Genomic DNA, 23,890 nt, shown 5'->3' on the forward strand with positions numbered 1-23,890 from the left:
GCTGCGCATCCCGGGGAGGGGACCCCCACCGCACCCCGGCAGGCTTGCGCAGTGGCCTCCGCCCTCCTGACGCTCGGCCGGCGTCCCAGCAGGGGCTGTGCGGGGCAGGCCCCAGGGAGAGACAACTTAGCACCAAAAACCAGCTTCAGTGCAAGTCAACCTGTTTTTTAATGCAAGAAAAAAAAAAAAGCCATCTTCCGTTGCTTTTCCTTGCCATAGGCAGGTGGGGTTGAGCTAGGGCCCCTCACGGCGACTTCGCAACGGGGAGGCTGCCGCGGCCCTCGGCTGATACTGCACACACTGGTGGGCCGAAGCCAGCACAGGTAACTCAGACCCTGCGGGAGCCCGGGAGCAACACTAGGGGGCTGGGGTCAGGGGCACAGAAGAGGTCCAATGGAGGAGTCCCTGAGACCTGGCCTGGGGGGGGGGGGTGCCTGGTGGGACACGTGCTCCCTTGCCCGTGGCTCCAGCAGGAAGCCAGTGAGTGGGGTGCGTCCTGGCTACCCCCGCATGCTGGGAGAACCCAGCCAAGGCAAAGCCGAGAGGCGGCCTGCCCCGGCTGCTCTGCTCACGGTCTCCAGTCCCATCCCTCAGCCCAGAGGGATGTGATTCTCAGGGCATCCGAGACATCCACTGCCCTTCTTTGCTCGAGGGGAGAAGGGAGGAGAGAGCTTCAGCGGGGAATGGATGGAAGAGCAGGAAGGAGCAGGTTGTCCCTGGTCTCTGATGTCTGGACGCAAGGCCCGGGCTGGAGCACCAAGCCAGGCCAGACTCATGGAGGCCACCACGCATCCGAGGTAGGGGAGGAGGGACACCAGAATGTTCCAGGAGAGTGAAAGGGAGAGGCAGGAAACCCTGGGGTCCCAGACAGGGTGTGCTCTCCACATCCCACGGTTCCTGGGTGGAGATGCCCCTAGTTGCAAAGTTACTGGAAACTTCGGTCAAGTAGGAAAGGTGTCACTTCACGGAACAAAAGTAGCTTATGTTTTTCTGAGGGACGTTCTCACATCCCTCCTCATTCCCTGGAGCTCATAAAAATGGGAGCTGGGCTTGTTTCTGTGACTTTCAAGCTGGGGTGGGGGGAGATGTGAGAGCGAAGAGCAGGGTCTGCGCATGAGGGCTTCCCGGGAGGGCGAGGTGGAAGGCACCAGACCAGCTTATTCCGGGAGCGTGGGGAGGGGGCAGAGCTGGACAGGGAAGGAGCCATGGGCTCAGCAAAGCGGCACTCAGCTTAGAAACCAGCGGGAATGCTGGGGTTCCTGTCTACACATGGCCCCGGGGTCCCCACAGCTGCGGGGGGAGGGCATGTGCTGTACAGTAGAGCCGGAGGCAGGGAGGACAGGGGCTCACGTGTGTGGGGCTGTCAGATGGAGGAGGCAAGAAAGAACGCTGCCTCTAACGTTATATATTAAAAATATCCATAGTTCTTGTGCACAAAATTCCATCATTCACATACAAGTACCACCCGCCTCCCTGCTGGGCCCAGGAACAGCCTGAAAAAAAAATGGTGGTTTTCCTTCGCAAGAGCCGAGGAACCGCGGCTCAGTCTTTATGGCCCCTCCCCCCCAGGGGGCCGCGCTGGTGGTCACTCAGGGCGGTCACTCGTGCCTCCGCTTGGAGGGTGGGATCAGGTGTGGAGGCAGGTCAGCGGGCAGCTCGTGGCCTTCCAGCTTGACTTTGATGAGGTGGTTGGCCAGGGCAAACTCCTCGTCGTCTAGCAGCCCGTCCTTGTCCACATCGGCCAGCTTCCAGATCTTCCCCAGCACCGTGTTGGGCAGCTTGGACTTGACCATCTCCTTCTTGGCGTTGGCGCCCGTGATCTTGCCGTTGACAGGCGACAGGGTGTAGAAGATCTCGTCGTAGGTGGGCTTGTCCTTGCCCACCACCCACTCCACGTCATCGATGCCCTCACCGGCGCCCTCGCCGTAGCCGTGCCCGAAGGGCCCGTTCATGGTGCCGTCGAAGGCGCCACCCTTCACGGCCTGGGAGGGCATCAGGGACTCCTCCTGTCGCACCATCACCATGAGCCGGGCGATGTCGTTGGCCAGCATGTCGTCCACCGTGTCCAGCAGCTTGGGCTTCAAGGCCTGAAACTTGCTGAAGTCCTGAGTCTGCAGGAGCTCCTGTGGTAGGCAGGGGATGGGGGAAGGCCGGGTTAGGTCCCTGCAGATGCCACGCCAGGCAAGAGCTGGGCCCAGGTCATGACCCTACCCTGGCTCGCCCCTCGGCCTTGGCTCTGGAGCTTGTAAGGTCAAAGTGGCAACAGCATCTTCCCTTTGAGGGCTGGGGTCGGTAGGGGGGTGGTGGGGCGAGGGATGAGCCCTGATGGTGCTGGGAGGCTTGGTGCCCCGCCCTTTCCCCCACCGCTCAGGGTGAGTCACCACATTCCCCTCTGCAGTGTCATGGCCCGCGGTGGGGTGCTGCCACTGAACTCGGGGGGCCCCTGTGTGGGAGGCCAAGCGGGGCAGCCATACCTGCATCTTGCGGAGGCTCGGGAAGTCCCCGGGGGAGATCTGATGCTCCCGCTCGATCTTCTGATAGATCTCTCCCAAGTTGTTCACCAGCTCCTTCTTTTTGCTCTCTTTCCCAAACACATTGGGCATCTCCTTCTTGAGGGAGCTGATGATGTAGGCGTGGACCTGGAAAACAGGAAGGGACATCGTGTCGGGAGGGGCCGAAGATGGGCTGCCCCAGGAGGCTGAGGTCACCAGGGACCGGCCGCAGCCACCCAGGGCCCGTGTTCTCTGCGGTGCCGGGCACACCCCCAGCTCCCCATCCCACAGCAGAGATACGGGGCCTGCTGTCCCGCCATCCGCACGCGCACACTGGGGGCCGCTGACGTCAAGGTCACAAAACCCCAATGCAGCCCGAGCTCCGCTCAGTTTATTACCCAGACAGCTCAGAATGAGTAAGTGTTAGGAAAAGCACATAAGCCTTCGCCCAGATGTTTTGAAGTTCCTCAAAGCTCGGTACCTTACTTTGACAACTGCCAACGAAGGGTGCCACACCCTTCACTTCCCTCAGTGGGCTGGTAGCGTTGGCTGCCTTCCAAGGCCACGGGCTTTCGGATCCCACTGACTTGCCAAGGAACGTCCAGGCGTGAAGGGCTGCAGGCAGCCAGCCTCACCCTCCTACTCCCAGCCCTGCCAACTCGACCCCCTCAAAGCCCCTCCACAAGCCGGACCCTGTGTGCCCCGGGCTGGGAGCCCCACCGGCTGAGAACGGCCCGAGGGAAGCAGGCCTGCGGCAGCAGGACAGCCACCGCTCTGCCCATCACCGGCCCGTGCGGCTGGGCATGAAAAACCACTCGCTCCAGGAAAAGGAGGCCGTCTGGAACCCACAGGTGCGGGACAAGATCGGAAGCCTTGGGGTTTTCGGGCCCGGTGACTCAGGGTGCCCGCAGGCCAGGCGATTACACTCCACTTATCGGTGAATGGAGAGCCCGCCCTCCGTTCTCTCCCTGAATGAGGCTGCGCGGGGGCACAGGTGGCCCCTCTGGTGGGAGACGTTGCGGGTGCTGGTGCACTGGACAAAGAGGGCGGAGCTCTGCCCTTCCCTGCAGCCTGGAAATGGGAGGCCAGGAGCCAGTGACACGGGTTTTCTCACGGGTTCCCTTCCCAGAACCAACCCCCTCACTGGGAAGCTTCCAGAAGTGAGACATGTGGAAAACTGAGTGTCCCTGGATCCCCCAGAGCAGATCCTGCGACCTCACTGTGCAGACAGGTCCCCAGACGGCTCAGCCATGTGGGGTGGGGCCCGAGAGCTTGTCCTTCTAGCACATTCCGGCGGGATCCATGAGCGTTCCGGGTAACCAGCGTGGAAACACGGACATACGTGAATGTTGAATTCTTTTTACTCAGGACAGTGAGCACCAAAATGCCACCTGATTTCAGGCCTCACAATGGTGTAGCGCAGCCTGAGCCACCGTGTGGGGCCCATGGCGGACGCTCAAAAGCCAGAGCTGCACACATGTGGGTTCCCAGAGCCAGGAGCCCGGGCCACAGGGCTCCTCTTGGTTCTCGCTGAAGGGGGCCTGCCACTGGAGGGGAGGCACCCCTCCTCGGTCCTTTAATGGGGAGCCTAGGGTGACTGTGTCTCACCAGCCACAGGACTGCCTTTGCCGAAGCCCTAACCCCCACGGAACCCCTTCCTGCACCTCCAGAGCCCTGAGGCGGGTGTGAACACCCCTGCCCTCCACGGCCAAGTCGTCAGAGAAGTGCTGATGCTCGGGGTCCCCGCTGAGGCCGAGCTCGGAGCCCCATGGATCTAGGATCCGCACACGTGCACAGAGGTGGCCGGGCTACACTGCGGGATGTGTTCTGCCCCTCCGTGACCAAAGGGCCTGCTGGCGGCATCCGCCTTCATTCCCAGCCCCAGCCAAGCTGGGGTCTCCCTGAAGTCTGTAGGCAGGTGTCGAGATTCCAGGCTTTTGAGCAATCTGGATGCCGCCAGCAGGCGCCAGTGGGCCCTGTGCCTCCCGGGGCGGGGGGGATGGCTCTCGAGACCGCTGGGGACCAAGGCCACCCAGGGTTCTCCCTCAGCCGACAGGCTTGCCCCCCATCTCTCCGCTAGCTCCCTCCTGTCCCAGCGTATGCGTCCATGCCCACCCGCGGCATCCCACGACAGGACAAACAACCGGGCCTGACTTTCCTCCACACGTTCTGCCTTCCTGGTACGACTGGGGCGTGCTGGAAAGGCAGGGACAGTGCGTGTCAGTCCCCACTGTGTCCCAGCAGCCCGCCCGTGCGGAATGCTCGACAGGCCTGGGAGGGGAAGCCGGTAAGCCCTGCCCTCGCCTCCTCCCCACTTCCCAGGCTGCACCGGGCCCAGCGCTCCCCTCCCGCTTAATGTCTGCACGCACCAGGAGGACTCAGTTGAGAAAGGGCCACACCCACGGGTGCAGAGAGGATCCTTTTAGACACAGGGCAACGGTGTGGCAGTGGGTTACGGGACGGGTCTCGGGCACCCCAGAGCCATGGCAGCTCGATCCTGGGGCCCCCCAGCAGCCCACCCCCCAAGTCTACCTTGGCCAGCCGCGCCCGCTTGATGAGGTCATTGAGCTTCCGGAGGGCAGCGTTTCGGGGCAGAGACTGGATATCTTTGAAGAGGTCCTGCTCCTCCGCCTCAAAGAGCTTGCGATTGTCAGGGATGAGTAGCGGGTGGGACCAGAAGGAGCCGATGTAGACCCTGACCACCTCGGGAGTGTTGATGATCTTGCCCAGGGACCACATGAGGGCCCCGTAGACCCGCATCAGCTGCTGGGTCTCAATCTGGTCCGCCTTGTTCAGCACCACGCGGATCTTGTCCTCGTGGTTCTTGAGGGCCTTGATGACCTCAGAGAACTCGTCCGAGATGTCCAGCTTGTGGGCATCGAAGAGCAGGATGATGCGGTCCACCCGCTCAGCGAACCACTCCAGCACGGCGGCGAAGTCGTACCCTGTGGGAAGAGCGGGCTGAGCTCAGGGGCACCAGGGGCTGGGCTGCTCTGAGGCTCTCCTCCCCGACTCGACTGGGACTGCCCAGCCTGGGCTCATTTAAATCCCCACCATGTCCGCACAGGGCCAGCACAGCACCCTGAGTGCAGGGGCGTTGGGTCCCCCTATTTCTGTGTCCACCCGGTGTAACCGTCGCTCACATAGCACCTGGCATGGAGAGGTGCGCCACAGATAAATAACGCAGAAAAAGTCACAAAATCCAGGGGTGCCTGGGTGGGTCAGCGCATTAAGCGTCTGCTGGCGGCTCAGGTCCCGGGATCCAGCCCTGCGTGGGGCTCCCTGCTCAGCGGGCAGTCTGCTTCTCCCCCTCCCACTACCCCCCCACACCGTCCTGCTCATCCTCATTCTTGCTGTTCAATAAATATATAAAATCTCAAAAGAAAGAAAAGAAGTCACGAAGTATGAGCTCTAAGGCGACAAGGACAAGGAGGGGAGCTCAGCATGGTATGGCGAGAAGAACAGAGACCCGGGCTGTGGCCTGCTGGCGAGATGCTCTTGTATGACAAGGACAGTAAGGAACAGCTGTGACACCTGCAGCTGCTACTTGCGGGGCACCCGTGCCGGCACCCCCTCCTCTAGGAACCTCATTTATTCTCCACAGCAGGGGCTGGCCAACGGCAGCTGGCCCATCACCTGCTCCATATGTCGGAGTTTTACTGGGATATGGCCACATTCCTCTGGACCGTCTGTGGCTGCCCGTGTCTTCAGCAGCAGAGTTCAGCCGTAGGATGGAGACAACAGGCCTACGGCCCAAACCATTAACTCTAGCCCATCTCTGCGGCCCAGATAAGCCTATGCAATGCTACGTACCACACCCCACCCCCTAGGTCTTAAAAGCTTCTCTAAAATGGGGTAGCTGGACTACATCAAGTTTAGCTCTCAACTCCAAGTCTCCCACCGTCCAGTGGAAGCCTCCTGGTGGACGGGGCCAAGTGCAGCACAAACTGCTCAGCGGAGCTCTCCCTCGAAAGACAGAATGGACCAGTTCTAGCTGACTTCCGGCCCGCCAGTTTAAGACCGCATCTCCTACCCTCTCCTGCAGCAGACATGAACAAGGTCTCTAAGACCTTTGTCCTCTTTTCCCCTCCTAAGGAATGGAATGCAGATGTGATAGCAGGAGCAGGAGTAACCACCTTGAGTTCCGAGATGAAAGCTGAACGTTCAGGATGGCCTTGGGCTGTTTCTTTCCACGTAAACTAGCTGATCTCTGATTTAAGCCAAAGGATTTTTGGGTCTCTGCAACAGCACTTTAACCTGTACCCTATTTCACAGTCACGTCTCTTCGAAATGTTTCCACTTCTTCCACTGCCCCCAGGAGGAGGGAAGGTTCTATTTCTCATCTTGAATTTTTTTACTTGTAATATTTTATTTATTTCTTTGAGAGAGAGAGAGAGAGAGAGAGAGAGAGCAAGCACAAGCCAGAGGGAGAAGCAGACTCCCCGCTGAGCAGGGAGCCCAGCACGGGGCTCAATCCCTGGACCCTGGGATCCTGAACCAAGCTGAAGGCAGACACATACCGACTGAGCCACCCAGGCGCCCCTATTTCTCAACTTTTAGGAATAAAGATGAGAAGATGTAGGAAGACCACGTGACAACAATGGCCTAAGAGTCTTTGGGAAGCTTGGCTCAAAGCCCCCGAGCTACCGTTTCCTCTCTGGGTGATTCTGGGCTAGTCTCCTTGTCCCTGGGCTCCTGGTTCTCCACCAACTCCCCACAGGCTGTGTCCAACACAGGCCGGGCCTCTTAAGCAGCAGCAAACATACCCCAGAGCACAGTCGAGCTCCTGAAAGTAAGCTGGAAAAGCTGTTTCCCTAGAGAAGAGCCTGAGACCCCGGCCAGCCACAGGGCCCACCACCCTCCTGGTCCTGACAGCCTGCCCCAGGCTAGCATTGCCTGCACAACATGCTCACCACCCCTGAACACACTGGGATGTCGCCATGAACCGTGTGGACTACAAGTTACAGAAAAGTACCAGGTAGAGGGAGAGAACAGAGAAAAAGGACAGAGTGACCGACAGCGCCATGAGTGGGGAGGGCAGCCCTCCCCAGCCCCAGGGGAACCTGCTCAGTAGGTCAGCTGGGAGGTATCCAGCTGCTCCAGGTCCTGCCAAGGCTCCTGGACTGAATGCAGGTCCCCAAATGGGATCCCCAAGAGACCACCTCTACTCAGGCCAGAACCAGGGCCCCCACTGCCAGGGCTTTAAGATATACAGTTTATGGTAGGGCATGTCGAGGGGTGAAGGATAAACATTCTGGCCACCAGGTTCCCCAGGTTCAAGTGCGCTGCAGAACTGTATGCCCAAAGCCACAGCATTCCAAGCCTCACCCCACACTTAAGCATTCAGAAAGAACACGGGCTCTTAACCAAGACAGACCCGGATTCGACTCCCAGCACCGGGCGCTGACTGCGACCCGCTGTCCCTCACTCCTGAGTTACGATTTCTCGATTTGTGGAATTCCAGAAACAATTCCTCCTTCTCTGACTATAGAGCAGATGAGATCAGGTCACACACGCACGCACGCACACACGCACGCTGTCAGGCAGGAGTGGCCGAGGGGCCTGGGCCAGCACTACCAGTCAGAACTGAGAGTCACCAAAGTTCAGCCTGGTCCTGGGGCCAGAGGTCAGCTTTCGTCCTCGGGGTGAGACTGAACCCTCAGGAAAACCTCAAATTCACTATTTCCGTTGACTTAGCACGCAGCTTCGCCACAGCTCCAATGGGCAATCCGTGCCCCCGCCCAGTGCGCCAGCGAGACAGGGCACCCCGATCAGAACCGGCCCCTCGACCGGCTGGAGTTTCCAAAGGGGGGCGATGGGAGGGGAGATGGACTGGGGTGGAAGGGGTGGGGGGCGGGGCAGTAAAGCCTCCAAGAATCTGAACTTGAGCCCAGGCAGGGCAGCCATCGGCCTACCTAAGGCCCATGCTGAGGGTGGGAAACATCCGGACCACCCAACTGTCCGTGCCCAGAGGGTGTGAGGAGGCCTGAGCCAGCACCACAGGCCGCCGGGGGCAGAGGACGCGGCCCCCACGGCCCCGGACACCACGCGGTTGGCTCTGAGAGAAGCCCCGGGCAGAAACCGCGAAGGGAGGGCAGAGCCGCAGGCGAGGGAAGCTGGCAGGGAGCCTTGCTTGGCTGGTGCCGGGAGCGGCCGGTCAGCGCTGGAAAAGCACTGACTCAGGACTGCACGATGGCTCCCGCTCAGCAAAACCGAGGCCCAACTCCTGCCCTCGCCACCCTGCCTGTCCTCAGACCTCCGCACGCTGAACGAGCCCAGATTCGCACGGCTAGGGAGGCAGCGACGCCAGAGGCGAGGTGCTGGAACCAGGGGTTCCCTGATGGGCTGGGCTCCAGGCCAAGTTCGTTTTGGCCCGGGAGTCAGGACAGCGCAGAGGGAGCTGAGCTCAGCCCCCGGCCTCCACCCAATGTCCCCCGCTGATAGGGGCCCAGAAAGACTCCAGGAATGACAGAGAGGAGGAGGGGGAGCAGCCATCTCTGAATCGTGGCGCCCGAGTCACCACGGGAAGAGCCAAGAACTCCAAGTGCTCCCTCCCGCCCCCCCCAAACCCCGTTATCCGCCAACACCTGAAGCTGGAGGCAACAGAGCTAAGTCCATTTTTTTTGTGCAGGTGAATAAAATTTCCTGTTTATTATGAAAAATGCTCCCAATTACGGGGCGGGAGACACGGTGTCTGGCCAAGTACGTCCATGGGTCACGAAAAGGGTCATGGCACTTGGGCGTGTGTGACATCATCACCATGCATACCCACGTGGCTGCAGCCACTGCCACGCCCACCCGGCACCCATCTGTCCACCAAACCCTCACACTCTGGCCTGATGGATGGTGTCTCCAGAGCCGGACCCACAGCGGCAGCAGCGCCGAAGCCTCAGTCGAGGCCAGTGCCCCCACCCTAGGCATCACCCAAGGCGGTGAGCCTCCAGGCTTCGGGACACACGAGGGGTCAGCCTCGGCCTCAGGACGCATTTGGTCCCTGAATCCACAGTGTGAGGAAAAGCCAGTGCCGTCTCTGATAAGGGGCAAGACTTCGCACAGAAAGTTCTGGGACTTTGGAAAAATTTTAAAATAAGCTGGGCACAAAGGGACCAATGCTGCACAATTCCATGCATCCAATGTCCGCAGACACAGAAAGGAGAGCTGAGGGGGCCAGGGGCTGCGGGGAGGGGGAAACGGAGAACGAGTAGTTAATGGGGATACAGTTTCTGTCTGGAAGATGGAAAAGTCTGAAAGGCAGACGGTGGGGACCGTCACACAACACCACGAACGTACTCGATGTCACCGAACCGTGCACTGAGAAGGGTTATTACCGCGGTCAGTCTCAGCGCATAGACATGGGGACCAGGGAAGAGAGGACAAAGAAGAGTCGCTTGTGCCCTCGGGGCAACCTGGCTGAGGGCTGGGCTCGGCCTTGGGAAGCAAACACACAGGGCCACGCGAACAGGACGTCCAAACGTGCCGGCCGTCTCCGCTCTGTCCTCACCCAGCCTCGTCCGGGCCCCTCGGGCTCCTCACCAGGTCTGCCGTCCTGACAAGTGTCCCGCTCCCCGCCACAAGCACAGAGTTTCGGAAGAAAGGCAGTTGTGACAGGTCCTCGCCCTCTCCTGGCACCCTCCAAATACAGGTAGTTCCAGCAGCTGGGGGAAAAGCTGCTTCATACATTCCAAGTTTCTAGAACATCAACAATAGAGGGCTTGTCTGCAAATGACTTTTGTTTCCTGCCATTCAAGCTGCGTGGGCCTTGGTATTTCTTGCCATGGCTCCCACCACACACGTTTCCAACCAGTGCTGGGCGCAGGAGAGGGGGCGCGGGACAGCAAGGGGACGATGAAGGAGCTGAGAGAGGACCAACGTGGTGGCCGAACTTCCTCTCACAGGCACTCTCTTCAGGGAAGGATTTTCCTGGTGTTGCTCAGCGGCGAGGAGAAAGGGGCCTCCCCACTCCTAGGCACTGACCCAAAAGAAATTAAGAAACTGAACTCCATGGAGCGCCTGGGGGCGCTCAGTGGGTTAAAGCCTCTGCCTTCGGCTCAGGTCATAATCCCAGGACCCTGGGATCGAGCCCCACATCGGGCTCTCTGCTCAGTGGGGAGCCTGCCTCCCCCTCTCTCTGCCTGCCTCTCTGCCTACTTGTGATCTGTGTCTGTCAAATAAATAAATAAATAAAATCTTAAAAAAAAAAGAAAGAAACTGAACCCCACACTGTACTGTGCAAATGTCTGTAGGAGCTTTATTCAAAACAGCCCCAAATTGGAAACGCCAAGGCTCTTCGGCAGGTGAATGGATCAGGCATGAGGTACACAGGAGGAATGATGGGTCGATGTTCTCAAATATGAGAACGCCCCCAAGCATGGAAGACTTGTACCGGGCATTCTAGACAAGGCAAAACCTCAGGGATAAGTATCAGGTCCGTGGTTGCTGGGGACCACAGGGGACTACGAAGGGGAGCACGGAACTTTCCAGACTGATGGAAAGACCATTTGCTGATCATGGCGATGGTTACGCAAATGCTTCCTTGAGCTGCGTGCCTAACAGAGCGAAGACCTCAGTAGCTGTGACTGGGAAATGGGCAAAGGGCAGGGAAGGACCGATGGCCTCTGCAATCAGGCGGGCACTTGAATCCGGAGCCCTCCACTCCACAACCAGCTGCGTGACCCCAGCAGGCCGAGGCCCCTCTCGGAGCCTGTTTCTCCGTCTGTGACGTGGGGACGTCCCGTCTCTAACGCTCGGGGCTGCTGCAGGCACCGAAGTGGTGCCTGGCGGCCCGTAAGCGCTGGTAAATGTTTGTCTCATTTACACACAGGAACTGTATTTCGGGCTCAAGGAGTGCAGACTTGGAGGGCTGTGTGGGCGACGACCACCTCTCACGCTCAAAGAATGCCCCGTACCACCGAATATAAACAGAACGTTCGCAGCCCCCAGAGCCAGCAGGTGCCGGGCGCCGGCTGGTCCCACTCCCCCGCAGGCGGCGGCCCACGCCTCTCAGCAGAGCTGCTGCATTCCCGCCAAAGGCTGGGCCAAAAGCTGTCCGGGGATCAGAGTAGGGGTGGGGCGGGGGCGAGAGGGAGGCTTGGAGGCGTCCAGGGGGCCAGGAAGGGAAACTCCGGCTGAGTCAGTGCTTCCCTAGCCTCTGGCCTCCTCGGGGTGTTAGTCAGAGAAATGTCTTTCTAATCAAAGTCTGGGAATTCCTGGATTTTTTGGACATCTGTTTGTAATGAGCTGACGCTGGCTAAACATGTCACTGAGCATGAGGTACCAGGGCAAGGGGTCAGCACACGGGATGCAGGAACTCCCCAGGGTCCCCGGCTCAAGTACAGAGCTGGGCCCGAACCGTCCATCCTCATCCACTCTGTGTGCACGGGGAGTCCAAGAGGGGTGCGGCGCGTGGCCTAGCCAGAGGCTTGCAGGCCATCTCATGGAGCATTCTATGGGCTGCAGAGAACCCTGACCTGGACGGAGGGCCTTTAGAGGTGGGGCAGCTCTGGAGGCAGTCGCAAGGGTCAGCAGGAACAGGGGGCTGCCCACAGCACGGGCCCCCTCAGAGTCAGAGGACTTCAGGTCTGCCCCTGGAAGGCCCTACCTGCCTCCTGGGGAGGTTTCCAGGCTTGGAGGGAGCCTGGGAACCAGGCCCAGTCAGCAGGAGGGCCAGTGAGAAGCCAGCCGTGGCCAGGGGTCCTACACCCATCCACAGAGGGTCTGGGGCGGGGAGGTGATCCCGGCTAGAGGCAGAGAACAGGGAAAAGGAAGAAGACACCAGCCCAGCATGGTGTTCCAAGCCCCAGACCTTGGGTCCATTTGTGAACGCAGAGTCTGACTTGCGGCTGGGAGAGAACTGTCAGGAGAGCTCAGAAGCCCCGCAATGTCACCACCCAACGGGGTCAAAGACATGCCCGATCTGGGCTCTCAGTGCTCGGTGGGCCCGGCTGGAGTGTGCCCTCTCTGTAACAGGGTGGCGGGTGGCTGGGTGGCGGGAGCACTGCTCCTGCTGGGCCCACAGACACACACCTGCCCGCGCAGCCTTGTGCCAACGATTTAACCTTCCCAAGCCTCAGCCTCCTCATCTGGAAGGCAGCAGGGCTTCCTGCGTGTAGCTGTGTGACAGCTAAGGGGCGCCGCCTCACCAGGCATTGGTGCAGACGGCATGCAGAACGGCAGGCCCAAGGCCGGCCGGGTGTCAGCCTCCAAACCCAAGTTGAAGGAACACTTCCCTGTGGACGCACCTCGCGTGGGGGAAATCAAGGCACAAAAGTGACGATGGCCAGCTCACGGCCACAAGGTGACGATGGCAGGGAGTGCCCTGGCCAGGCCCCTGACCCCCAGGCTCGGGCCTCGGCCTGAGTGTGCCTGCCCCCCACAACCCCTGAACCCGCTGTGGGAAATCCCTGCTCCGGCTCGTGACTACGCAGGCACAGGCGGTAGCCTGGGAGCGAAGGGCGCCCGCCCCACCAGGCCCTGGATGCCCTTTGGAATGCCCTTTATCAGTCACACGGCACTCAAGAACGAATGCTGTCCCCACAAATCACCTTTCTCTGCTGACACAGGAGAATGTTTTATCTTTAAAGTCACTCGGATTATGTGCACCTGGGTGGCTCAGTTAGTTAAACGACTGCCTTCAGCTCAGGTCATGATCCTGGAGCCTGGGTATCGAGTCCCGCGTCAGGCTCCCTGCTTGGCAGTCTGCTTCTCCCTCTGACCCTCTCTCTTCTCATGCGTGCTCTCTCTCTCTCTCAAATAAATAAAATCTTAAAAAAAAAAATGTCCCTCCAATTAGCACACCAGGGGAAGTGCAGCCTGAGACCCCCACGGAGACCCCTTCTTCCTGGAGTAATTCTCAGGGGTCTCTTGCAGAGCCTGGCCTATATCCTGACTGCTCTGGGCCTACACAGCCCTTGCGTTATCTTTCCATAAGGTATTTCCTGCGCACATTAGGGACAACGGGGAAAAAGGGGAAGAAGCCAGGAGGGGCCTGGCAGATAGGGTGGGAAATGGACATAAATGTAATTAACAATTCTAATGCAAAAGAACCTTGTTTCCAGGGAACAAGATCAGCAGACCACAGAAATGCACGCTGCCTGCCCAGGACCCCGGTTTTCTGCTGGCCCTATCTTGCTGAGAGGGAAACACCTGCTTTCCATGCTGTCAGCAAAGGGAGCAGACAGGCAAGCTGGCCGCGGAGCCTGGAACACACTGCCCTCCTCTGACTTCCTCTGCTGGACAGGGCAACACGGGACCTTTGCAAAGACTGGTGGGTGGGGCCTCCGAGCGGACGGCCACTCCTTTCCCTGTCCAGCTAGCGGCCACCTCCCTCGAAGACCACAGCCAGCAGTGCGGAGCGGTAATGCGCAATGGTCTCTCTCCGGCTGATAAAACAATCACACCAAACATATTGCAGAGCAAATCCCAACTTAGTAATTTTTAGTAGAAGAAACCAAGACACCTTGGGTCCTGGAGGGAAAGAAACCGTCTAGTAAAATCAGTCTGATCTCGCTATTTCACAGAAGGAAGCCCTCCCCCAATCAGATTAAACCCCACTCCACCTTCCTGCCCACCATGGGGTGGGGGAGCAGCTGCCCCAGGACAGAGAGGGGCCACGTCTCACACCTGGAGGGGGGCAGAGGCAAGCAGAGGAGAGCCCTGGCGTCACCTGCTGGCCTCCTCCTCCGAGAATCTGCCACCTGCACAGACAACTTGAGGGTGGGGACCGCCCTGCACACCGCATGTCCCCCCAAACACCTCCCCCATTTCATGGACCCTATGTCCACAGATCCACCCCCGACAGCCCAGGGAGGGGCCGCAGTGGTGCCCATCCCAGAGAGAGGAGGTCTGGACACCACTGCCTACCATTTGCCAAACAAGAAAGGAGGCCAGGGGCAGGGGGAGCATCCCAGCGGAGAGGGCCAGGGTGCCCAAAGCAAGACCGACACTCCCAACCCATCAGCCCGCTGGGCTCCCTGGACCCAGGCTGATGTGTCAAAGACACGCCCCCCCCCAGCAGGCGCACGCCACAGCACTGAGGGAAAACAGTAATCACGGGGGTCATAAGGGGCACAGGAACCCTGTGCCCTTTCCTGCAAATGCCTTAACTCCCAGCTCTGAAGGTCACAGTGAACACAGTCTGAGATGATAAGCCTCTTTTTGTGAGCTACGGTCCCTATCCCGGCCCCTATCCGAAGACCTGTACGCATCGACTGACCCCTGGGCTGGGAGCGTTGTGCGCAGCCCAGAGGCGGCTTAGTTCTCTACCCCATGGCAGCCCCTCCGCCTACTCTTCCAGATCATTCTGAAGATACCACTACGGAGCCTCCAACGAGGTCCCTCTAGGATAACTCAGGCTGGAAGTAAACAGAGGATAAATCCCCCCTTTTGGGTCTTTCTCTTTAATGCTTACCAGGCATTTTCTTAAAACTAGCTTGGAACAAGAGCAGTAAGAAAGGAAAAACAGCCTTGCCCTTTTATTTTTAAAGTTTTCTTTTTTTTTTTTTTAAAGATTTTATTTATTTATTTGAGAGCAAGAGAGCAAGTGAGAGCACAAAGGTGGGGGAGGGCAGAGGGACGAGCAGACTCCCCGCTGAGCAGGGAGCCTGAAGCAGGACTCAGTCCTGGGATGGGAGGGGTGAGGGGGATCTCCACCTGAGCCAAAGGCAGACACTTAACGGACTGAGCCACCCAGGCACCCCGTATTATTTATTTAAGTAATCTCTAAACCCAATATAGGACTCGAACTCACAACCCTGAGATCAAGAGTGCCCCTCCGACTGAGCCAGCCAGAAGCCCCTAACCCTCGCCTTTTCAGAAGGGGTCCCAAAGCTGCTCCCTTGAACTCCCAGGACTGTCTTTCTCACCAGGGTACAGAAGCTAAGAGCTTAAACCAGACTGAGAGAGAAGTTTCAGGGAGCTCTGAGGTAAGCCCTTACTGGCAGGGGGCCTCAGCCTGGATTAAAAAAAAGAGAAGCAAGGTTTCTCAGCACCAAGAACAGGGCCCCCATCCCCTGGGAGCCACAGCAGACATAAACATCCCCCAAACACCAGGTTGCTGGCTTCAAATGCAAACCTGCCAAAGCTGGGCAGCTCAGGGGGGAAGGGCCACGGGGAAAGATTTGCAAGTAAATGATACACAAATCTGGTCGCTTCTCCCCCACCCCTGGTCTAAGCCTGATCTTTCCTTTCCCCATCTGCAGCTGTAGGCTCTGCTCCTGGCCTGCTCTCGTGCTCCTGCCAGAAAGCATTCAGGCCCCGAGGCTCCCCGCCCCTGCACAAAAAGGAGCAGCAGCAGAAACATAGCCCAGCTCAGGCTCATCCTGAACCCGATCTTCAGGAAAGCGTGGCAAAGTTGAGACAGGAGCCGACACAAGCGGGGGCCGGGTGCCCCTGCACTCGGCCCAAAAACCTTCCAGTGTGCACAGCCCCTGGGGAGGCTGCTGACTGCCAACCCCGGAGCAAACTAAACCCCTTTCCACGAGCCCCCAAACGTTTAACAAACCCTTGCAGCTTCTCCTGTCGGCTGGAGTCAAGTGCTCGCTCACAGACCTGCTGGGCTTGCCAGGAATTCAGACGGCTTAGCCTTTACACCCCAACTAAGGTGAGGGAGCCCCAGGGGAGCAACGATGCTGGCTGGGGGACCTGGAGCCCGGACACAGAGTGACTTCCCGTGACCTCACAGCCAGCCCAAGGTGCCAACTCGCCAGTCTGCCCGTCTCCCAGCATGCCCCAGGGGCTGGAAAGCACAAGAGCCACGCGAGATTGATTGTGCTTGCCCCTGGACAACTCTCTGTAACCTCAGCCCGGGCAGCCAAGGGAGAGAGCAACTCCTGCCCCCTCAGGACTCAGCATGCCGGGCAGATACCCGGCCAATGTCAGACGGGTTCTCACTTGGGCTGGGAGGGACCTCAAGGGCAGCATCTGGTCCGGGTCCCAGACCGCAGATGGAAGGCACCCTGGGCTGTGTCAGAGCCTGTTTACCTCTGCTGATGCGCTGCTTCTCTCCAGACAGGATCCCAGGAGTGTCGATGATGCTGATGCTGTCCAGGACCGGGTTGGGCAGCTGGGCACACATGAACCTGCAGGGCAGCGAGAGCCAGAGGGGACATGTCAAGACTCAGCTCTCACTGCTCTAAAAGTGACAGGGGGCTTTCTGTGCACCCTCCTCTTCACCTCTGCCTTCTTTTCCCAAACCAAGGAGTTTAAAGGAGTTTCTAGTGTTTCCGGGGTGGCCATTGAACTCTGTATTGTCTTTTTTAAAAAAGATTTTATTTTATTTTATGAGAGTGCGAGTGAAAGCGCACAAGCAGCAGGGAGGAACAGAGGGAGAGGGAGAGAGAGAACCAGACTCCCCGCTGGGCGGGGAGCCCCAGGCAGGGCCTGATCCCAGGACCCTGAGCTTAACTGACTGAGCCACCCAGGCGCCCCTCAACTCTGTAGTGTCTAAACTGAGAACCCAACCAGCAGCTCAATCTGGCCTGCCTCAGCATTTCCCTCACATTAGCTTTTCCCCCAGGGTTCAAGAGTTCAGCTTTCAAGTTGCTGATGTGTTAGTGCAAACCGCACGAGCCTAAGTCACCATTCCATTCCAGAAGGGAAACATAAAGGTGACAGTAGGAGTTCGTAAATTTCCTCACACCCCGAAGCGGGGGGAAAGGCTTCCTTACTGCTGCTGGGACCAGTCTACCCCCTCCACCCAACTGCTTGGATGAAGGGATGGCAGGGGGCGGCCAGTAAAAGCTGGGGGATGCGTGGGCTGGTTGGCGGGACAGGGAGTCTGGACCCCATTCTCTGAAAGCTGGAGCAGGCCGGAGGAGGGACAAATTTAAGCCACAGAGAGGTCGGCAACTCCTGGGCCAGGGCTTAACCGTACGTGCCCAAGTTCCCACTAAGCGTAGAACAGCCCAGAAGAGCAAGGGGCTGTCCCAACTGATAGCAGAGATTCTTTACTGGCCACAGAAAAAGCTCCTTTAACAACCTCTGAAAAAGACATTGTGAGCAAAGAAAATACTGACCCTTTGTCTGTAGGATGCAGGCTTAAAGCTGCCTTTCCAACTGTGGGGAGGAATCCGAGCTGATAAGGTTCACGGTTTCGCCCTCCCCCCTCCCACCCCCAAAGTGACCAGTGGCCAGGCCTGGGGCAGACTGCCAGGGCGAGGGGTGGTGTCTGCAGGCACAGTGGGGCAGAACCGGCTGACCCTCAGACCTTGGACCCGGTGATTCCCTCTGCCAGCAGCAGCGCACGCCCTGATTATCGGTGTGCCAGCCCTGGGGATCCTGCGGGGAAGGGTCAAGGAGAGAAGCCCCAATTAAAAGAACCAAAAGTAGAACCGGCTGGAGTAGTGACAACACACAGCACCGCCTTGTAAAGGAGGCCTGCGAGTAAGGGAATGGGTAAGACCCGGAAGTGAGATGCCCCGCCGAGCCCCAGGAGCCTGGCGGGAAACAAGAAAGGGAGCAAGCAGTACAGACACAGAGGCTTCATCTCCCACCAGCAAGGACACGGACTGCATCTCACCCCACAAGTGGCTGGTGGCAGCCACACAGTGAGTTTTCAGAGGCTGCTCTTAGGACACCTTGCCTGCAGCCTGCCTTGGTCTGCTCCATTGGATTTTAGTCTTAGAGCAGACACTTAACGGTAAAAAGGACAGAAAGTCAAGTTCATGACTCAATAGGTCTCTTTAAGCTGCTGGGAGAGGCTGTGTCAGCCAGAGAAGAGCCCCCTTTGTGTGCCCTGGCTGGCGGGCTGGCGGTCCGTGCACTCCACAGGCTGACACAGCTTGGGGCCTCTGCTCCAGCGCAAACCCGTGCCCCACCCCCTCCCCACCCCTGGGCTGATAAGGCCACTTAGTGATCAAGAACCCTCTGGAGATGAAGTGGCAAGAGGAAAATAAGGGGTGCCTGGCTGGCTCCGTGAGCAGAGCCTGAGACTCGATCACAGGGGCAGGGGTTCAATCCCATATTAGGTGTGGAGCCTACTTTAAAAAAAAAAAAAAAAAAAAGGGAAATCAAAGTGTGGTTCTTGAATCCTGAGGCACCAACATCATCAGAGTATCTGTCCTGGACCCAGCATCCCTGACCTGTGCTCTTTTTCCCAGGCAGAAGCAGCAGTAGGCGGTGACCAGACACATGAAGGCCAGTCAGCCAGTTGGCCCTACAGTAAGCTGCCCTGATGAGCTCAGCAAATCAGCAGAGACCTCTGAGCAGGCACCGAGATTGGGGGTGGGGGTGTGTGCCCAGATGAGTCTACAATCCCGACTGACCGAAATTTTAGGTCTCCAACTTCAGAAATATGTCGTATACTCCGTTTCTCCTTTCAAAAGCTGTCTGCTCTCACAATCAGAAGTGGAGGCCCAAGGACAGAAGGTGCACCACCCCTCCTTCTAGCTTCCCATAGTTGTATGTGAAAGTCAAGACCTAATAATATTTGGAATTCCAAGCACAGCAGCCAAACTATGCACAATGCTGTCTGGTGCCCACCAGCTAACAGTCCCGGCCAACTGCGGGTCCACCGGCACAGTAATTCTGGGACACAGGGATTCTCTGGAGGAAGGCTCAAGGTGAAGAGGGCTATGCCTCTCACTCAAAGGGCTCTACACAGCTCCGGCCGTGACACACAAACGCCAACAGACATAAAACAGGAGGCCGGACTTAAATGCCCGAAAGGGGCAAAACAACGTAATACGAGTCTGCCTGTCTTCTCAAAGTCAGCTCTGTACAGAGAGGTAGGCTGGCCACTGGCCTGGATTGGGAGCAAGCTGGTTCACCCTGTGCGGCTGGACAGTGTCTGGAAAGGAATGTGATCACACAGGGTGGAGACCTGGAAGGCAAGAGTCAAGGATTCTTTCCTAGGCTCTTCCCTGACACACACTTTGAAAGGCATGTGCAGTCACTCCTTGAATGGGGGGTGGCAGGAAAGGCAGATCTGTGAAGTCCTTTGGTATGTCCCTGGGGGTAGGGGTGGGGACGGGGAGGTTAGAACCACTGACAAGCGCCTTTGAGTTCCTTTAGAAAAGAGTGAACTTGGATGTTGGACACCACAGAAACATCAATGTGTTTCCTTCCCAGCAGCATGACGGTTGGACTCTTGGAGGATGACCTGTATCACGAAGAAGCAAGATTTCCCCTGTCTAACTGGGGAAACTGACGCCCAAACAGGTTAAGGTACCTTCTAGTGAGGGAGTCAGGGCCCGGATCTCATTCCCGGGCTCCCAGTGCTATCGACAGGCTGCTTCCTGAAACCCCTAAGAGAGCACAGGCCTGTGGAGCTGCCCCCGAGGGGGAGTGTTCACACTCCATCTGTCTGCTACCTCGTGGGCGGCCCCCAAACTCAGCAGGCCACACAAGATCCTCCTTGTCCCTCCCACACAAAACCAGCGGTCCCCAGGGAAGCACAGCACAGCACAGCAGCAAAGGGAATGACTAAAAGTTTCACATATTTTTCCAGGACACTTAGGCAGCAGCCACTTGAAGGAAGGGAGGAGGACAGGGACTGGTTTGAATGAATTCGGTGCATCCAGCCTGGGACTAACTACACTGGGAGGAGGTGGAGACAAGAATCTCTCACCTTCCCAACTCTGACCCGGGTTCTGAGGAAAGTGGGGCTGGGACCTGCGGGACCGTGCGGGAGTTAAACTGATAACCTGGAAAATTCTGGGGTGACCGAAGCGGGGGAGGGGGCGGCGATACCCACCGCCAGACCTCCGGGTGGGTTTCTGGTGCGAAGCGGCAGGGGCCCCTGTCCCAGGGAGCGGTCGCAGAGGGGCTCGCTGGGGCCTCGGAGACAAAGGACGATGGGGTGGGGGCGGGCCACGACCACAGTACGGCCGGGACCCGAGTGCGGGGTCCCCCCACGGGGGTCCCCCACCGCCCCCCTCTCCCCGGCGCCAGGGGCGGGTACCTGTTGAGGAAGGCGTTGCCGAAGGCGTTGAGCTTGCGGAAGGGACGCCGCGGGTCGACAACCAGCGCGTTGCCCGGCACCACGCCCTCGGTGGGGCCGTGCATGACCGCGATAAAGGAGTCGGTGGTGGGCTCGGGCCCGATGCGCATTCCCGGGAAGTCCTGCTCGATTAGGTGCCGGATGAAGGTGGTCTTGCCCGTGCTGTACTGGCCCACGAGGAGCACCATGGGCTTGTTGTCGAAGTCAGCGTCCTCCAGCGCGGGCGAGTGGAACTCGTGGAAGCGGTAGTGCTCCTCCAGGGGCAGCAGCTTCTGCGCATACAGCTGCCGCAGCCCCTCGGCCACCGTCTGGAAGAGCTCCGGCTCCTTCTTGCGGCGGGCATCTTTGCTGACCCAGCTAAACATGCTGGCGGGGACGGGGCTGGCTGCTGCGGGGCAGAGCGGCGGCTGAGAGCAGGGAGAGGGCGCGGAGCCGAGGCGGGGCCCGGCCGGCCGGCGGAGGGGCGGCGGGGCAGGGGGCGGGGAGCGGCCCGTACTGCGCAGGCGCACGGCACTGCCCGCGGAGCGCCCTCTGAGGAGTGGAGCGCGCGCCTCGCCGAGCCGCCTTTATAGGGCCGGGCCCCATGTTCGGGCGCGTGCGCCGCCGCCGCCGCGGCCGCCGCCGCCGCCGCGCGGAGCCGCGGGGAAAAGGGCAGAAGAGGAAGGAGCCCCGCCCGCGAACTCCGCGCCACGTCCTCCCCTCCCCCGCCTCCCATTGGCCAATTCCAAATATCGCGAGCGCCGCTCGCTCTGCTCCCCGCCCCTGGCCCGGCTGCCGAGGCAACCGCACCTGTTTTCGCCCCTCCCTCGGTGGGGCCGCGCGCGCGAGTGCTGCGGTTGGGACGGCGGGAAGCGAGAGTCCGGCGCGAAGAGGTCCCGGAGCCTACGGGCCTTCGAACGTCCGCGAGACGCTCAGTTAGACACCCAGCTCCCCGGCTGCGCGGCCCACCCGCAGTTCCCCCACGAACGGTCCTCCCTCCCCCGCTGGCTCGGAATCCCCGGAAGTATCGGCGGACCCCCGGGGAAGGGGGGGGCAGCGCCTCCCGTCGGAGCCGCCCTACCCCGCCGCCTCCCCGCCCCTGCTTCCCTGATACTACTTCGCACCCTTCATGATCTGCTTTGGGAGAGAGAGAGAGAGATGTGGTAGAGGAGGCCGGCTGGTGACGAGGGAAAGAAGAATGGGGGGGCGGGAGTCAGAGGTCCCTGGGGAAGATCCGACAGGCAGCAAGACGCCTGAGCTCCCCGCAGGCCGGTGGCGCTGGGGCTTGGAAGAGGGCCGCGGCAGTGGAAGACACAAAGGACATTGGACATGGGGGAGACGAGATGGCCTCTCTGAAGAGGCTGCCTCTGTGGGAGGAGGGGTCGGGGTACAAAGGAAGTTGAGGCCCGAGTTTTGAGGAAGTGAAATCGGAAATTCCCTATGTGGGGAGGAGGGGAAATGTGGGGCAACAATGAAATCTTGTGGGAAACTTAGGGGAAATTAAAAAAACCCAAATACTTCTGCTTTCCTCTCAGAGTCACCAACAGTTACCCTCTTTTACCTCTGACCCGTGCCCCCCCAACCTTACCAGTTCCTGGCTGTTCCATTACGCTCATTCCCCCGCCATCATTCCTGGCCATACATCGGCCCCCTTGGCTGGCCAGGCTGGTGAGAATCTTCAGCGGGTGATGTCAGAGCTTTGGGGGTTGTGATTGTTAGGTAACCGGTATCCGGACACCTCACTGGGGGGCGGGGGGGGGGGGGGTTGGGGGGACGCCTAGGTAGATCTGAAATGCATGCAAGAGCTTGAAGACCTCATGTCCAACCTTCTGGCTTCTGGGAGGTGTGGAATGGAGGCAGGAACTCAAATCTGAGAATGAGCAGAGTTCTTAAGCGGGCTGGGTCAAGTGGGAGCCAGAGAGGGCAAAAGTGCAGGGGAGGGGAGGCCTCAGTGTCTTCTGAAGAAAGAAAATGTTCCCTCCATTGCCTTTGCCTCCCTAACCATTGGAGAGCCCTGTCTGTGCTCTCAAGCCCATGACTTTTATTTGCTTTTATTTGGGGTTTCATTAGCATTCTTTTCATCAATACCAGTAAACCAGAAGCCACAAGACTCTCTTCTTGGTGGCCTGCTTAAAAGAACATATTGAGAACTCCTAAGCAGGGCTGTCACCAGAGGCTGTGTGCCAGCTGGTGATGGGGAGCCTTGGGTGGGCCCAGTCCAGACTTCCTGGGCCAGCCTTAGAAGCCAAAGGACTTGCCTCCTCCATGGCGCTTTGAGGGGTCCACCCCGGACATGCAGTTTCTGGACTGTTCCAGGGAAGGGCTCGGGGCTGAGGCTCCTGAAAGAGGCGGTTGTTCAGTGGCCTGAATGAGGCTCCAAGAAGGCCCCTCTCGGCAACGCTCACACTGACCCGCCAGGGTCCTCACATCTCCCCAGAGTCCTCTATGCTGGGAATAGCCAGCCCAATAAAACTGAAAACAACAAAATGTTCCTGGGTTATTTATACATGAGACTCCAGCCCCCTGTTTGTTCTATACGGCCCTTGACTTTCTCCAAGGAACACAAAGGACTGGAAGAAGGGGTCTCTCCCTCAGTGGGGCTCAAGGGGGGCAGAAATTAGTTTCCCGAAATTCATGGAGTTGGCACTTGGATCCTGGGCAGCTTCCTGAGCTAGTGATTCCCAGATTGTGAAAATGTCCTCTTTTTGTAGCCAGAGCCGGGTAGATTCTATTCGGTGGGAGTTTTGTAGATCATTAAGTGAAACATTTCACTTTTGGTTTCTCTGTTTCACTTTCTGTCTGTCTTTGCCCAGGGCTGTGACAAAAGACTAAGGAAGAGTTCAACTATTTTCCTTTTTCGTGGAAATGAGGAAATGTGGAAATGAGGCCCATCCCCCACTCCTGGTGTTTCCTTCTTTCAAATTCACAAACACACACCTGCCCAATCAGGCCTTGTTCTCTAGGTCTCCCCAGAGAAAAGGCTTATCTGCTTCCCCTGGAGGTGATCTGCTCTGTCCCCTAACGGCCTGGTCTGCAGAAGATTCTACATACAAGGCCCCTAAAAACAACTTAAAAAAAGAAAAAAGAAAAGCAGACTTTTGTCCAAATATGGCAGAAGAGTCAGGCCCGGGGGGAAAAAACCAAAAACCCATAGGTTTGTTTCTGGAAGAGTGGTTCATTCTTCCTGCTGAGAAAGTCTGTGTAGAAATAGCTTTTCTTGGAGTCAGGAGGAACAGATTTGGCCAACGGGTGAGTTTTGTGAAATCAAGGTAAAGAACGGGGGAGGTCTGTTCCTCTGCAGTCTGGGGTGTCCAGCACCAGTCACGAGGGCATCCTCTGTACCCCGCGAATCCTCTCGAAGGGGTACAGCAGTGCATGCGGCCATGGTGCTAGGGTCCCAGCAACAGTTGCTGCACTCCAGGGACCTCTGAAGGTATCCAGTGGCTGGGACAGGCCCAGCTTGGAGATGACACAGAGTGTCAGG

General features: G+C 58.6%; 1 protein-coding gene across 1 annotated transcript; it reads right to left on the reverse strand.

The window, feature by feature from the left end:
- Positions 1-1,389: 1,389 nt before the first annotated feature.
- On the reverse strand, positions 1,390-22,121 carry EHD1 (EH domain containing 1). The gene is made up of 6 exons (XM_032879409.1): positions 21,995-22,121; positions 20,389-20,815; positions 16,470-16,567; positions 5,025-5,437; positions 2,475-2,639; positions 1,390-2,123 (listed from the first exon to the last, which is right to left on the reverse strand). The coding sequence occupies exons 1-6, from the start codon at positions 22,044-22,046 to the stop codon at positions 1,599-1,601; spliced, it is 1,680 nt and encodes a 559-aa protein (XP_032735300.1). The 5' UTR covers positions 22,047-22,121; the 3' UTR covers positions 1,390-1,598.
- Positions 22,122-23,890: the final 1,769 nt, after the last annotated feature.

The sequence above is a fragment of the Lontra canadensis genome, unplaced genomic scaffold, assembly GCF_010015895.1.
Source record: "Lontra canadensis isolate GAN:19392208 unplaced genomic scaffold, GSC_riverotter_1.0 scaffold66, whole genome shotgun sequence".
NCBI classification, from domain to species: Eukaryota; Metazoa; Chordata; class Mammalia; order Carnivora; family Mustelidae; genus Lontra; species Lontra canadensis.